Source organism: Hippocampus guttulatus, chromosome 2 (genome assembly GCF_054856545.1).
Source record: "Hippocampus guttulatus isolate MCC_2025c chromosome 2, RoL_Hgut_1.0, whole genome shotgun sequence".
In the NCBI taxonomy this organism is placed as follows: domain Eukaryota; kingdom Metazoa; phylum Chordata; class Actinopteri; order Syngnathiformes; family Syngnathidae; genus Hippocampus; species Hippocampus guttulatus.
This window is the reverse complement of record NC_141262.1, coordinates 34,594,511-34,610,418: the sequence shown is the minus strand read 5'-3', so window position 1 is coordinate 34,610,418 and position 15,908 is coordinate 34,594,511. Positions and strand designations below refer to the sequence as shown.

The following is a 15,908-nucleotide window of genomic DNA, read 5'->3' as shown; positions in this document are numbered from 1 at the left end:
TGTTCCCACAAATAGAATGACTGTTAGTGTAACTACTCTCTTATGCATGACGCAAATAGTAAGGGATCAGCGGTAAACGAGGCCACGCATTGTCTGGCCCCCGCCCTCCCTCAGCTTGTCAGGAAGCAAGCTGATTGGTCGAGGCCTAGCAAAGAGTGCCCGGGGATCCAAAACTGCAGGCCGCACTTAGCTTACCGTCAAAAATAAACCAAAAACAATAATAGACGAAACAGAGGAGGGGGAGAAACACCAAAAGAGTCCGAAGACGACGTTATCAGGTAAATTTGCTTGGGACCAATCCGAATGGAATGTGGTTTAATCCGCAAGGGCCCAGTCGGCCGTAGCGGGCCTCTTTGAGCCTTGTGGAAAAAACAACACGGACATAATGCGGCACAGGCGGCGCCACCTAGCATAGCAGGCTAGCTAGCCAGATGGACTGCGTAGGTTCGATCAGACCTCCAACTGATACATTGTGACACGTTCGTCCGTCGCTTTGCCCGACGACGCTGTTATCCTTGGACCGCTGCGTGCGTTTCAAGTGGGGATGTGTGCTTTTAAAGGCGCTAACGAGCGTGGACGTTTAGCCGCGATGCTAAAACAAAATGGCGCTGGCCGGATCCGTTGTAGCTCGTTTGCTAGTTAGCTTCGCTGGGTGGGAAGCGAGTGGTAGCAAGCCTTCGTGAAAACATTGCATAACATCTGCAGTACTTTAAACCTGCCTAATCTCCGGGCATATGTACAGACCAGAAGAGTACTATGGCTAAACTGTCAATGCCTAGAAACTAGAAATTATGCGCATTAAAAGACTGCACTTGAGCTCCATCGTACTTTTTTTTTTTCTTCCATTGAGTGACGATAGTGCATTTCCTCCCACTGATAACATGCAGGAGGACTCCCACAGTGGCAGCACTGGCGGGCTTGTCCTGCCCATCTAACGGGGCAGCTCGCTTTCCCCACCTGAGACCTCACCATCAGGCTCAACTCGCTCCAGGTGTACAGTTAAATGCACCCAAGTTAAAGACGCCTGTAGTACTATTGGTTGGCAGAGGACGGAGCCAGTTGTCAACAACATGCCTCCGCATTTCTCTAGCACACTACCATATGCTTCTTGTACAGTAATTACCTCTGCAGCATACATGGTCTTTTAGGGATATTGAATTGGAAAATACATTCTTACTCATATTGGTCTCAACACATTGCACTGTCATTGTGGTGACTAATGGCTGGGCTTTGTTTTTACCAGAGGGATCGATTGCATTGGTGGGAAGAAGCACGTTTAAATGCTGTTTTTATTTTAAGGTTCTGCGCATCAAATGTGAAGGTATTTTTTAAATTGTGTGTTCATATTTTTTCACAAATTATATGCACACTCTTCCAATGCTCATGATTTATAATTTATAGTTTTCAGGCAGTTTTCTTTTTCTCCGGCTTAAACATGGACCAAGGAGGGGGTGTGTTGGAGTTACACACACAGGAGTTGAAGATGCCCCACGCTATGATCATGCAAGACTTTGGTGGGTGGTAACGTGCATTTAATTAAGTGTTATACGAAATCATTGTGGAGCGGAAATTCTCAGTTATAAAACCAGAACTCAACTTTATGGATCGAGCCCTTTAAAAACAACCACACCTGCATACAAAGTGCTGTACATAAGGTAAAAAAACAAAACAGACATACAATAATAAAGAAAGTTAAAACATTACATACAGCGCGCACAACGAATAACTAGTTTTAAAATCAGAAGTCAAGAATAATGACTGTTTTTGTGGATGACATATGACAATTTGGTTCAGACTTTAGCAAGCATCATGGAACTTGACATGCGTGATTTGCTTTTGTGAGCCGCATATAATGATCTGTTGGACCAGATCTTGCCCCAGTGCCTTGACTTTGTGCTTTACAGCCTTGTCTCGTTACTGCCGTAGCGCTTGTCAGAGTACAGTATGGCATACGACCGGGCTCACAAAAGTTAATGTAGCAAAAATGATGAGTGATATTTTCAATTTTATGTTTCTATACGGCTGGTCCACCAAAATATGTCTTAACATAAAAACCGTCTGGAGTCCAAAGCTATTCCTACAATGTTTAAAAAAAAAAAAAAAAAAAAGTCCAGACATGCAGAATTTGATTCACATTCTAAATTATCCATGGGTGAGTGTTAATTGCTATTTGTATGTATCTATGATTGACTGGCAACTATTCCAAGTATACCTCACCTCTCGCCCAAAGTCAGCTGCGATAGGCTCCAGCTGAATTCTGGCCCGAATGAGGACAAATCGTATGGAAGATGGATGAATGGATAATTATCATATAAGTACAGCAATCCCTCGCTATAACGCGGTTACCCTTCCGCGGCTTCGCTGTTTCATGGATTTTTTTAGTGCAGTTTTTTTTAATGCTTTTTTTTTTTAAACAGTGAATTGTGTTCTGCATCCTGACTGGCTAAGGAACTGACCAACGTGAACAGTCTCCGCACCTCGTCTCTGTACAGCTTGCCAAATTACCTTTGCAAATTTTTGGTCTTTGGTTTCATTGTATCAGTGGCGGATGCTGGTCTGTCAAGGAGGGGAAGCTCAATTTGGGCATACATCATAAAATGTGTCAGTTTATTTATACGTGAATTCTACTCTCCATTCCTTTTCAAAAAAATGAAAAGGATGCCTTCACCATAAGATCGGTGATTGGCTCATTTCGTTGTCAATCAAAAAGAGATTCAGCCTCAGACAGATCATCCAATCATCATGCAGAAAAGCTCAGTGTCCGTGCCAGCCGATACACGCCCACTGTCCATAGACTCCCAGAGACGCTGAGCGTCCGATGGGCGGGACAAAACCAGCATTTATCCAATGGCTCGTCTCGTTTCAATGCATTGGGACAACGGGCTCTGAACTCTCTCGATGCCCAGTGTCCACGCGGTCGACGCTCAGCGTCCACACAGTTTAAAGCACAGTGAAGCTGCGGGCTTGAATGAGAAGAGAGTCGCGTCGTAACCAGTAATAAGAAGCTGATTCGGAACAAAAGTTGAGCGCGTTTAGGCGCGTATTTAGTCAATGACATGTCCACACAATTGTACGTACCGGTACACACATTTTTTGATCACTTAGTTTTTGACATTTTAGGGGAAGCTGAGCTTCCCTTGCAGTCTTGGAGCAATCGCCTCTGCATTGTATACATAGTTCAGTATTGTATAATAACTGTCAAAAATAAAGCTGACTATCAAGTACCAAGTACAACTTTATTGTCAGATGTGCTTATTTGAAATTTCGTCCCTCTCACATTTTTTTTGCTTTTTTTTTCTATAAATCCTACTTCTCGGGTTCTTTTTGGAACGTAACCCCCGCGATAAACGAGTGATTACTGTATAAGCAAATGGAAGCCATACTTATATTACTCTGTCATGAAAAGGTGTTTGCCCCTTCCTGATTTCTGTGTTCTTTGCATATTTTATCACACACAGAGATTTCAGCTAATCAAACCATTTGAAGTCACACAGAAGGAAATACAAAACGCAGTTTGTAAATGCCAATTTCATTAATTTACATAAACACACACACACACACACAATCCAAATCTACCTGTTCCTATGTGAAAAAGTAATTTTAATATCAAATTTGTTTGATGAACTGAAACCTTTGTATCCATTCATCCACTTTCTGATCCGCTTTATCCTCACAAGGGTCTTGCTGGAGCCTATCCCAACCGTCTTTGGGCAGTAGGCGGGCGACACCCTGAAGCGGTTGCCAGCCAGTCGCAAGGCACACATCAACGAGCAACCAGCCACGCTCACTCTCACACCCAGGGACAATTTCGAGCGTTCAGTCAGCCTGCCATGCATGTTTTTGGAATGTGGGAGGAACTGAAACCTTTGTATGTGATAAATATGCAAAGAACACAGAAATCAGGAAGGGGGCAAATACAATTTCACAGCACTGTATGTTCAAAGCAACAAACACACGATCATTTTAACCATGAATGGAAACTCGTAACAAACGCTGTCTTAGATGCCCCTCGTATAGTGAGCATTTTTAGCTCCACATTTTATTAGTTTTAGGCATTAAAGAGTTGAGGTGCCTCTTGTTTCTTCTGTTGTAAGTGTGATCTGTCCGAGTAATGTCTCTCATTTTAACAGTTGCAGGGATGGGTGGCTTGGCACACATCGACGGTGATCACATTGTGGTGTCTGTGCCCGAGGGTATGCTTCTTTCTGACGTGATGACGGACGAGGGCATCCTCCTGGAGCACGGCTTGGAGGTTGAGGGCCTGGAGACTCGGGTCGTCGAAGGCCTGGAAACCGAAGTTGTCGAAGGTTTACACACAGATGTGGAGGGTCTGGAGGCAGAGGTGGTTGACGGGCTACAGACACAAGTGGTGGAGCTGGAGGCGCAAGTTGTGGAAGGCCTAGATGGAGAAGTCGAGGTGGAGGGTCTGGAGGCACATGTGGTCGAGGGACTGGAATCTGAAGTTGATGTGGAGGACCTGGAGGGTCATGTTGTTGAGGGCCTTGAGGAGGAAGTGGAAGTGGAAGGCTTGGAAGCAGACGTTGTAGAGGGTCTGGAGGTGGATGTCGAAAGCCTGCATTCTCAGGACGTAGACGGCCACGAAATAGGCAACGAGGACATGGTGCACTCGGAGCACAGTGTGATCATGCCGGACAACATCCTCGGAACGGAAGTTGCAATCGAGGCGGCTTTGGAACACCACCATGTGCTGACCTCTGACCTTATCCAAGATGCCGACCACCATGACGACATGTCAGACCAGGTGTTTGTAGCAGAGCTTCTTTCGGACCATCAGGATAACACTCTGGACCACCAACTTGTAGCAGAGGGCTTGATGGTGACAGAGGCCAATGCAGAGACCATCATTCACCAGCAGCTTCCATCTGAGGCTGTTCCCCTGCAGATGGATGAGGATGACGACGGGAGAAGCAGCTCCGAAGATTACCTCATGATCTCCCGTAAGATAGTCTTCCATGTCCGACAGTGTTTCTCGTTGTGTCCGTCAGCTTTTTGGACGTTGTATCTTTTTGTTGTTTAGTGGACGAGGTGGGAGAAAAGCTGGACATAGGAGACACCCCTCTCGAGATTAGCACTGAGGTGATGGAAGACAAGGGGTGCAAAGAAGACGCCGCCGCGGAAGTCATCAAAGTCTACATTTTCAAAGCTGAGGCAGATGACGATTTGGGCAAGTCGCTCAACCAGTATTGTATTCGTTGTTGTGTGTGAAGAATTCTGGATTAACCCCCCACCCATTTTTACAGGTGGAACAGAGGTGATAACTGAGGACGATTACCAAAATGGCCACCCTGACCTTGAAGCAGCCTCATCTGGAAGACTCGGAGTTGGCCGTGACAAGATGGTCTACATGGCAGTCAAGAAACAGCCCAAAATCGAAGAGGATGACGACGAGGACAGCGAGGAGGACGATGATGACATAAGTATGTTCTTGTGGGACAGTCTCAAAAGTTTTTTGTGCATTGTCATTAACTGGGCTGTATATATCAAGTAGATTCAGCCAGAGATGCAGTAGGACCGTGTTAGTAAGCGTGTACTGGGTTTTCGTAGGTAAGACTATAGATGAGGTCAAGAATGGTGCGGCGACATCATTTCTACAAATCAGAGAAGGTTTGCCGACGAACCGTGGCCTCAAACCCAAAGCCAAGAAAAAGAAGAAAGGGGACGTTCGGCAGTGTCAGACTGGTAGGAGCGTTATGCACTTCCTCTTACTGCCTTTGGATATGGTAAATGATTGTGTGTTTGCGCAACTACCTCTTTCAGCCGTCATCATCGGGCCCGATGGCATGCCCCTGACAGTCTACCCGTGCCACATATGTGGAAAGAAGTTCCGCTCACGAGGCTTCCTCAAATGCCACATGAAAAACCACCCGGACCACCTCCTCAAGAAGAAGTACCAGTGTACAGACTGCGACTTCACCACCAACAAGAAGATCAGTTTCCACAACCATTTGGAGAGTCACAAGCTGCTAAGCCACAACAGCGAGCGCTCACCGGAATACACAGAGTACGCCCGGCGCTATCACGAGTCCAGCCCGTTGGGCTCTGACAAACTCATCGTCAAGGACCGCGAGACCAAGCTGCATCACTGTAAGTACTGTGACTATGAGACGGCAGAGCAGGGCTTGCTCAATCGCCACCTGCTGGCCGTGCACAGTAAGAACTTTGCTCACGTGTGCGTCGAGTGCGCCAAAGGCTTTCGCCACCCGTCCGAGCTGAAGAAACACATGCGGACCCACACGGGCGAGAAGCCTTATCACTGTCCGCACTGCGAGTTCCGCTGCGCGGATCAGTCCAACCTAAAGACTCACATCAAGAGCAAGCACGGCGCAGATCTGCCTTTCAAGTGCAGCCACTGCCCACAGGCGTACGCAGATGCGCGAGAACTCCAGCGTCACATAGAGATGGTGCAAGGCCACAAGACGCACCAGTGCCCGCACTGCGAGCACAAGAGCACCAACTCCAGTGACCTGAAACGACACATCATCTCTGTGCACACCAAGGACTTCCCCCACCAGTGTGACGTGTGCGAGAAAGGCTTTCACAGGCCTTCGGAGTTGAAGAAGCACGCCGAGACGCACAAGGGCAGCAAGGTGCACCAGTGCCGGCACTGTAACTTCAACGCCCCCGACACGTTCACCCTGAGTCGCCATATTCTTTCCCTGCACACCAAGGAACTTCCGTTTAAGTGCAAGCGGTGCCGTCGGGGCTTCCGGCAGCCGGCGGAGCTGAAGAAGCACATGAAGACGCACAGCGGTAGGAAGGTTTATCAGTGCCAGTATTGTGAATACAACAGTACGGACGCTTCTGGCTTCAAGCGCCACGTCATCTCCATTCACACTAAGGACTACCCCCACCGCTGCGACTACTGCACCAAGGGCTTTAGGAGGCCTTCAGAGAAGAGCCAGCACATAGCCAGACACCACAAAGACATGTTAATGTAATGTCATCACACTTAAAGATCAACCCAACCCCGCCCCCCGTCAATCTGTGTCACACACTTGGAGGTCATTTTAGTGTATTAAAAATTCAATGGTGTAGGCTATCGAAGGCAACAACATTATATTTGCCGTTCTGTGTTGTAATGGGTGTAAAACTCCTTCTCCTAATGCCAGAACACATTTTAGATGGGAGTGAAATCTTTAAAAATATATATATGACAAAAAAATATATATATATATGACAGTGTGCACTGAGTGGGACATGTGTAAAGATTTTTCCCCCGAAAAAAAAAAAGAAAATCACGTACGAACATGTATTCAGGGTTTCAAATGTCTATATTTTTATACCCACTCAGCTGAAATGCTGCAGAAGAATAACTGTGTTGGTAAATAGAAAATGCCGGTCCATGAGTATCAGTTCAGTTTTCCTCTGTACTACTGATTAGTATCTTTATTAATCAGTTTTGAACTCACCATTTGTTTTTACTGCCATGTGTTGCACCATTCTCAAGCTCCAAGAAAGCCTTTTAGTGATGTTGAACTACATGACGCACCTTAGCCCACCGTTTTATTCCCACCTTTTTACATTTCACTCAGATGAATATTGTTTGATGGCCACAATCTGTTCAAAATCTCTTAAACGCTCAGTCGGGTCAAACAAAACATGATTAAGATGGTGCTACCTAATGACAGTTTTTGAATTGGCAAAATCTATTTGCTTCGTAATCGCTAACCACTTGGTGGTTTCCCGCGACCAATATATATTGTGTATGATGTTACCTATGACACAGGGGTGCCCAGCTAACAATACAGTTGCAATCATGCCCTACATCTGCTGGTCTTTCTCACTTAAGCACTGATGGACTCAGCCAATCCGATTTTTTATTTTTTTAACTCAACATACTGTATCAATACCATTCTCTCAGAGATTGCGGTTGAGTCAGTAGAAGGCACTTTAATAACTTGTATTTTTTTGTATTTGAATGACATGTATGGGGTTTATGCATGTATATGGGTATATATACATATAAACCCTGCATAAATGATTACACAGCCTTGTGAGTGGTTAAATGTTATCGATAGCAAGTGGGCACAATACAGTTGTGGAAAGTGGTGGGTGAAACCATTTATTGTTCTGTTCCATGGCGAAGTGTTTGGGTTTTGTGTTTGGTTTGTGCTCACTAACAAGTTTCCCCAGACCCTCATCCTGCAGTCCTCCGTGTAAACCTAGCCCAATCCCACATTTGGGGTTATACTCTTGTCAGTGGTCATCATTATGGCATTAGTCTATAAAGTATGCACATAAGCTGTCTCCATAAAATTGTGGTATATACTCTACCATCGTCTATATTTCCTTTCAAACTGATTGTGGATAAACTACTGGTGGGGAAGAAACCAAAATAAACAAAAATATCTTTTTATGCCTCTTGTTCTTTTTGATAATGACAGGGATGGCAATTTTCCGCGGTACGCGGAAATCCGCCGTTTTATTTCTTAAATTGATCATTTTTGTGAATCGTCTAAATCCGTTGAGAAAATTTTAGGGGGGGGGGGGGGTCAGGTACCTTATCGTCGAGTTTTCACGAGCTCTCCCGATCAGTCTTTCCATCTTCCGATTGTAAACAGCCCTGCGATTGGACGTGTATGATGTCTTACTTCTTGTGATTGGTCGCCCCGTCCAGGCCACGTCCCTTTCCGCTTTTTTCATCACTAGCCATTGCCATCCCTGTAATGAGGACTCCAATTGAATCCGAGTAACATTTTGTGTCAACAGAATAATGTCATTTTTCATTCATTCATCTTCCTTTATCCTTCCTTCCGCTTGATCCTCACTAGGGTCACGGGGGGTGCTGGAGCCTATCCCGGCTGTCTTCGGGCAGTAGGCGGGGGACACCCTGAATCGGTTGCCAGCCAATTGTAGAATAATGTAATTTGTTTATCCCATATTACATACATCAATGTAGTAAAGACCAAAATGTGGACGATGGGTAAGCATGTTCGCCTCACAGCGGTCCGATTGATCCCTGGCCTTCCTGTATGGAGTTTGAATGTTCTCCCCATGCCTGATTGGGTTTTCTGCGGGAACATCGGTTTCCTCACACATTCCAAAAATAGGCGTGGTAGGTTGATTGAACGCTCGAAATCAACAGTGTCCGAACCACGGCCCAGAGACCATTTGCAGCCCGCCACAATTTTTTCAGCGGCCCGTGACATGACAAAAAATATATATACTAAAAAGGACATTAGACATGGATGGGGTGCAAGTTTAGTTAGAAAAGGTAGAGTGAGAAGGGAGGGTGTCAGAGAAATCGGTGCCATTACTACTAATAAATTTGTTTATCTTCTGTATGTTTCTCTGTATTCATTCAATTCAAAGGCAAAAACATTGTTTCTTCCACTAGGTTCTCTACGGCTGATTTATGAAGTCATCGCATTGATGATCCTCAAGTAACTATACTACACAAGTAACACCTTTTTTTTTTTTAATTCCGAATGCGGAGATGGGATTTGGCTGCTGTTAAGTGCAGAGCTGAATCTATTCTATAAACTGGAGGGCTGTTGGCCACCCCAAAAACCTGGAAAAATCCTCAACTCTTTGCCTATAAACACCTTTAACAGAAAGCTAGGTGGCCTGGTGGCCCAATGGTTAGCGCGTCGACCTCACAGTGCAGAGGTACCGGGTTCAATTCCAGCTCCAGCCTCCCTGTGTGGAGTTTGCATGTTCTCCCCGGGCCTGCGTGGGTTTTCTCCGGGTACTCTGGTTTCCTCCCACATTCCAAAAACATGCATGGTTGAACACTCCAAAATGTCCCTGGGTGTGAGTCTGAGTGCGGATGGTTGTTCGTCTCTGTGTGCCCTGCGATTGGCTGGCAACCGGTTCAGGGTGTCCCCCACCTACTGCCTGAAGACGGCTGGGATAGGCTCCAGCACCCCCTGCAACCCTTGTGACAATAAGCCAATCGGAAAATGAATGAATGAACAGAAAGCTGATGAAATTAACTAGATGGTACAAGCAATAAATAATTCCTTTCTTGACTAATTTTAGCGTGTTTCAAAAAGTTGAAGAGTTTTAAGGTAGCCCTTTCGACCCCCCATTTTTCTGTATGTGGCCCTCAAACGAAAACGTTTGAACACCCCTGCTCTAAATTGTCCCTAGGTGTGGGTGTGAGCACGAATGACTGTTCATCTATGTGCGCCCTGCGATTGGCTGGCAACCAGTTCAGGGTGCCCCCCCACCTGTTGCCCGAAGACAGCTGGGATAGGCTCCAGTGCGTCCGCGACCCTCGGAAGCGATTCAGATAATGGATTTCAAACTATGTCCAGTTGAAAAATACCTCAACACTTGAACAATAAATGGGAGTTCAAACCATCATATGGAATTTCACGTGAGACATCAACTCAGCATATACTGACAAGGATGATCCTTGTTATGCTCTTTTAGGATGCCACTGCAAAGTGTTGAGATATACAGAAAATGAGTACTTTTCAAAAACTTTTATAAAGCTTTATGATTACGATGGTTTGACTATGGGACAAAGGAAATCACCTTACATTGTTGGCTGTGGCGAAAATGTGTTTTGAAACGAGCCGTGGAAGGAAATCCGTGGAGCAAAGGATTGTGGTTAACTTGAGATTCAACAGTCCTAATGTCAGTCAAAATACGAGCCACCTTTTGATAACAACATCAAAATGGCTCCTCTAGGTAGCAAGTGGTGAGTTTTACTGTTGCTGTACCCGTGAATTGTCCTCTGACCCCATGCCCTCCAAAAGCCATCACAACTGTTTCAGGTGGTTCAATGTCAAGAGTTCCTTTTGCACTTAGAAATATAAGAGTAAATGTAAAATGTTATTCACAAAATACTCAGGTAAATTATACATTTGTGAAAAATCTACTTTAGTGTGTCTGACTTTTGCCTAAAGTTATCTCAGTTTATGAAGCAGTTTAAAAACAGCTACAGTTGCATTCAAAGTCTTGTACCTAAAGTAGAATTTAGATTTAAAAACAAAGACACATAAATAACGTCCAAACAATACATATAATAAAACACTAAAGGAATGCCAAGTTTCATGCTAGGCAAAGAACGTAAAAAGCTTGATCCCCTTTGAGGCTACATTTAGTCCTCGGTACCTCCATTCGTGTCTGGTTTGCTGACCTGAAGCACCGGGCAGCTGTGTTGAGGTGTAGGAACCCAAAGAGGTCAGGTGGGGCGTGACCATTAAGACTTAAAGACAACTAAAAGAATTTGGGGCAAAAAACCTTTACCACAATTTTAAATCACTGTCCGTTTGTTTTGAAAATTTGACTGTTGACTTTAGAAAAGATGTCAGGACGCTCAAGTCAACAGCGTGAAATGTACAAGGACCACTTGGAAAAACCATACCTTCTGTTTTCTTTTTGATGAAGTTCAAGAAGTTTAGTGCCATTCAGCCTTTGCTTTCCTCTAGACAAGACAAAGGGCGTCCTTTTTGCTCAAACGACATAGATCCGACTATCATCCGTATAACAGCAAAAGGAAATTACATGCTTCCTAAAGATGGTACCCAGGGAAAGCAAACACAATGAAAACAGATGAGGCCCCAAATTTGAATCCTGTGGAACACCATATGGCAGTGCGGCAGAGAGGGACTCAGAGCAACCAAGACTAATGCAAAAAGTCTTGTCTGGCAAACCATTCTTCTAGAGCGCTACCACAATGTGTCCACCGGGTGCTGCAAACGAGCCAACAGGATCCTGTGGCCCACCATATGAAATGCTGCAGTCACATCCAACAAACAAGACACACATAATAATCTCCTGCGTCATTCGCCAGGAAAATGTCGTTAAGAATTCACAACAGGGCTGATTCTATGCTGTGCAGCATCTTAAAATCTGACTGGAAAACCACCATGATGTTCATCCTCAAAATATTTCAGCCGAGTGTGCACTACTTTTTCCACCATTTGTTGAAATTGAAGACAACTTGGACACGGGTCTAAAATTTGACAGCACACCTTTATCAAGGCCAGTTCACTTGAGCAGCTAGAATAGTGTCGAGCTCCCTGTGACTCTGACAATAGAGCGCTACAATGTATGATGCAAAGTACAACAGAGACAAATTAACTCACTCCAGCACCATGCGCTTCGAAATGTAACAGCCTGTTCACTTTCCAAGAACATCTCTTGCATTCTGACATGGTTGCCAATAGCAACTGCCAAGGCTACACTGATCAAAATGCCGGTCATAAATCCTCCCTTTATTTCGCAGCGTCGTCTAAGAGTTGAGCACGAGAGGCTGTCTTGTCAGAGAGCACCGCTCCATGCTGTATGCGATCAGCTGCTGCGGCAGCTCAATTATCTGCTTGTTTGGAGTCAGCACGGCATCAAACACACCCCCACTTCAAAGCCCCAGAGCAGAAGTGTCCAAATTCTTTCTGCTGACGGTCGCATCTGGAACAAATCGCAGGATGCAAGGCCACTTTGAAATTCTTCAATTTTTAATTGAATAAACACTTTAAAACCAATCCATCAAGCAATTCAATATTGTTTGGATGTTCTACGTGCCCTGCGATTGGCTGGCAACCAGTTCAGGGTATCCCCCGCCTACTGCCCGAGGACAGCTGGGGTACGCTCCAGCATGCCCGCGACCCTTTGTGAGCATAGGCGGATCAGAAAATGGATGGATGGGTTGGTGTTATACTTTGAGGTTGTTTTAGGGGGGGAGGGGGGGGGGATCTTTATTTATAATTTGATGTTAAAGTTGATCAGACAAATAGGTTAGACCAGTGGTTCTTAACCTGGGGGTTGATCGATCCCCGGGGGTTCGGTGAATCGGTTTCAGGGGTTCGATGGAGCCTCTGCCATGGAGGTTAAGACACACCCGACTCAACATGTCAATTAGTTATGACACGCCCGCTTGACCATTACTGGCTGCAGATGATCACATTACATTGCTTGTCCAATCAGTGCTGCGGGAAATTTAGTTCGCTCAGTAGTCAAGGTGTGACTATCGCGACAGTATGTCATTTTGTGCACAATTAAAAAAATGTATACTTATGTCTTGAAATTGTATTTACTTTTTTCTGGTTTTAATAAATGCATTTTTTTATGTCATGAATTTGTAAAAAAAGTCACATTTTTATTTTTCATTCACAAAGGGTTCGGTGAATGTGCATATGAACTGGTTGGGTTCGGTACCTCTAAAAAGGTTAAGAACCACTGGGTTAGGCACACAAATTGGACATTGATATAAGGCAGAACAAACCTCCTGAAATAGATATTTTTTTAGCAGAGCTTTATGAAGAGAACGTGTGTTACGATTTTAGTTGCAAATAGTTTCTTTGCTTATCTAGAAAAGTGCTAAATAAGGCCAATTAATTTTTATCTTTAATTTATCGAAATGCTGATAATCTGTTCCAGCCTACCAGTAAAAAAAAACAACAACCACCGATCGTTTGAAATGTATTTTTAATAATAAAAATAGAACTACAATATTCTACTTTACAAAAACGTAAAGTAATGACATCATTGAAGTCCAGTTTTTGCCACATTTTTTTGATTCAACAAACATTAAGATTGCTCCTTCTGGTGTACACGCCCTGGCCACAGGGGGCAATACAATAGAGCCATTGAGAAATACTGTACAGTGGTACCGCTGCATACGAACGTCTCCTCATACGAAATTTTCAAGTTATGAAACGCCTCGAGAGGGAAATATTTTCTCTTGTTACGACAGAAATTTCAAGATATGAAAAGTAAATGCAGTACATGGAGCTGATCTCAGCTCCTCCTTAAATTGCAGTCATATTCGTTGTTCTTCGTAGAGGACAAAGAATATTTGCCTGTGAGGTTTGTCATATGTTTTCGTGCCGCTCCACTGTTTGTAGTCAAACATCCGTTGCTTATAACACTAAAACACGAATGCTTCCCATTACCCCGTTTATCATTTCGCAGTTTGTGTTGGTATTGAGCTAGCAGACTTGTAGGGTACGTGCTTCTTTTAAATACACAAGATGCAATTCCCTTTGTTTTATGTTGAGGTGGACTAACTAAAGGGCCATCATCATGGATGAGAGCATCGGGAGATCCTCCAGTTGTGTCCAAAATGCTGTTGCCATTTATTCGATGTGGATTATCATGACATAATGATGCACCTGCAAGAAGAAAATACAGTAACACGTGCGTGTGTGCACACACAAGTTATCATCCGTTGTCAAATTGCAGAATAATTTAATCATTTTAAATCGTCAAGCAACTGTCCATAAAACAAAATATTTAGATTACCGGTAGTCTCGACTCCATGCGATGCGGGGTCATGCTGCAGCATATGTTTTTGCATATTACAGTGAACGGGAACAGCAGGGAGTTGGCATTTAACAAGAGTGGACCGATCCAGATTTTTTTTCAGACACGGACGAATTGCTTCCAAGTAGCCGGAGATTGGAGAGCCCTGTGGGAAATCACAATGCTACAATGCTTTCAGTTGAGGGGGAATTAGAGTCAGCAAAAAAAAAAAAAAAAAAAAATGAGCAGCCTATCACTCACAAAAGACAACTATTGACTCCTAGGGCATCAGTGCACTTATATGTCAGAATCAGAATCGCCTTTATTGTCATTGTATAGAATACACTCCTTAGTGCATTTCGTAAAAAAATAAAATGGAATAAAATAAAGTAACTCAATAAAAATACATTTAATAAATACAAAACTCAACAACACACAACAACAGCAGCAGTAGTGGTAGTGTGGACTGAGGCTTATATTGCACGCCGGACACATATTGCACATGAAATGAATTGGCTCAGATATTGCTCATTATTGCACAAGTGAGGTAAGTGAGTTTAGGTTTAAAATGCAGTAGCTTTGATTATTTTCTGTGGTTATTTATTGCAGTAATGGCTCTAGGAAAAAAATTGTCCCTGAATCTGCTTGTCTGAGTTTTGTGTGATCTGTAACGCCGTCCTGAGGGTAACATGACAAACAGGTGGTTGCTGGGGTGTGGGATGCATCCTTGATGATGTTGGCAGCTCTGCTGAGGTAACGTGACGTGTGACACTTGTCGGTGGCTTTAATTGTGTCATTTCACTCCACATTTAAAAGTTATAACAAATGCACCAGAACTGTGCACAGCCTTTAGAAGTGTGCTTGAAAATTGATCCATTCATTGTGAGTATTGAGGAAGGCTCCGAATGAAGAACTGACATGCACTTGTGTTACTCATATGGATATGTATCTCAAAATTTTACGACACTATGATAACGTCATTGCCTTGATTCAAAAACTGCATCTATCTTGGAAAAGAAAAAAACGATTTCAGGCCCAAAAAAATTTAGCAAAATATTTTATTGAATAGTCATTAGGTGTAATTTAATATGGGTATGTTTTTAATAGTCCACGATTTCAAATAAAATTTGGGGTATTTTAAATGAATGAATAATTGATGATACGTCTGCAGGAAACTCATGCTCTAATAACCAAAACCAAGTAAGTGCTGGACAACAATGAACATTTTTTGCCACAATTTCAACGGCAGGGGGACACAACTGCATAGTGCTCGCTAGATGTCACTGTAATCACATTTTGCTGGGACAAATTTCACACCTGTCTGATCACGTCATTAGCTGCTTTTTAATTTATTCATTTAAATGACATTTTTGCGGGGGGAAAAAATAGGTTTAGCATAACAAATACTTATCAGTGACTTATAACTTTTATTGACACCATTGGTGTAATGATCACGATATGCAAGATTTAAATACCTACATAACCCAATTTAACAAAGTACACTTTACACGGATTAAGAGATTAATTTGAATGTAACTCAATGAAGATGAAACTATTTTGCTGAATATGGAGTGTAGCGAGTGGTTGTTGTCAGGGCTGGTTTTATTCTTTGGCTTTTGACTCCGCCTGAGACACTGTTACGGTTCTGGACCAAATTCCAGAAAATGCAGACGAGGAGTGGACCAACAAAG

General features: G+C 43.7%; 1 protein-coding gene across 1 annotated transcript; it reads left to right on the top strand.

Moving 5' to 3' along the window:
• The first annotated feature begins 125 nt into the window (after positions 1-125).
• Positions 126-8,377, top strand: znf711 (ZFX family zinc finger ZNF711). The gene is made up of 8 exons (XM_086105857.1): positions 126-278; positions 1,244-1,321; positions 1,402-1,514; positions 4,131-4,958; positions 5,039-5,185; positions 5,262-5,438; positions 5,566-5,700; positions 5,779-8,377. The coding sequence occupies exons 3-8, from the start codon at positions 1,436-1,438 to the stop codon at positions 6,957-6,959; spliced, it is 2,547 nt and encodes an 848-aa protein (XP_085961983.1). The 5' UTR covers positions 126-278; positions 1,244-1,321; positions 1,402-1,435; the 3' UTR covers positions 6,960-8,377.
• Positions 8,378-15,908: the final 7,531 nt, after the last annotated feature.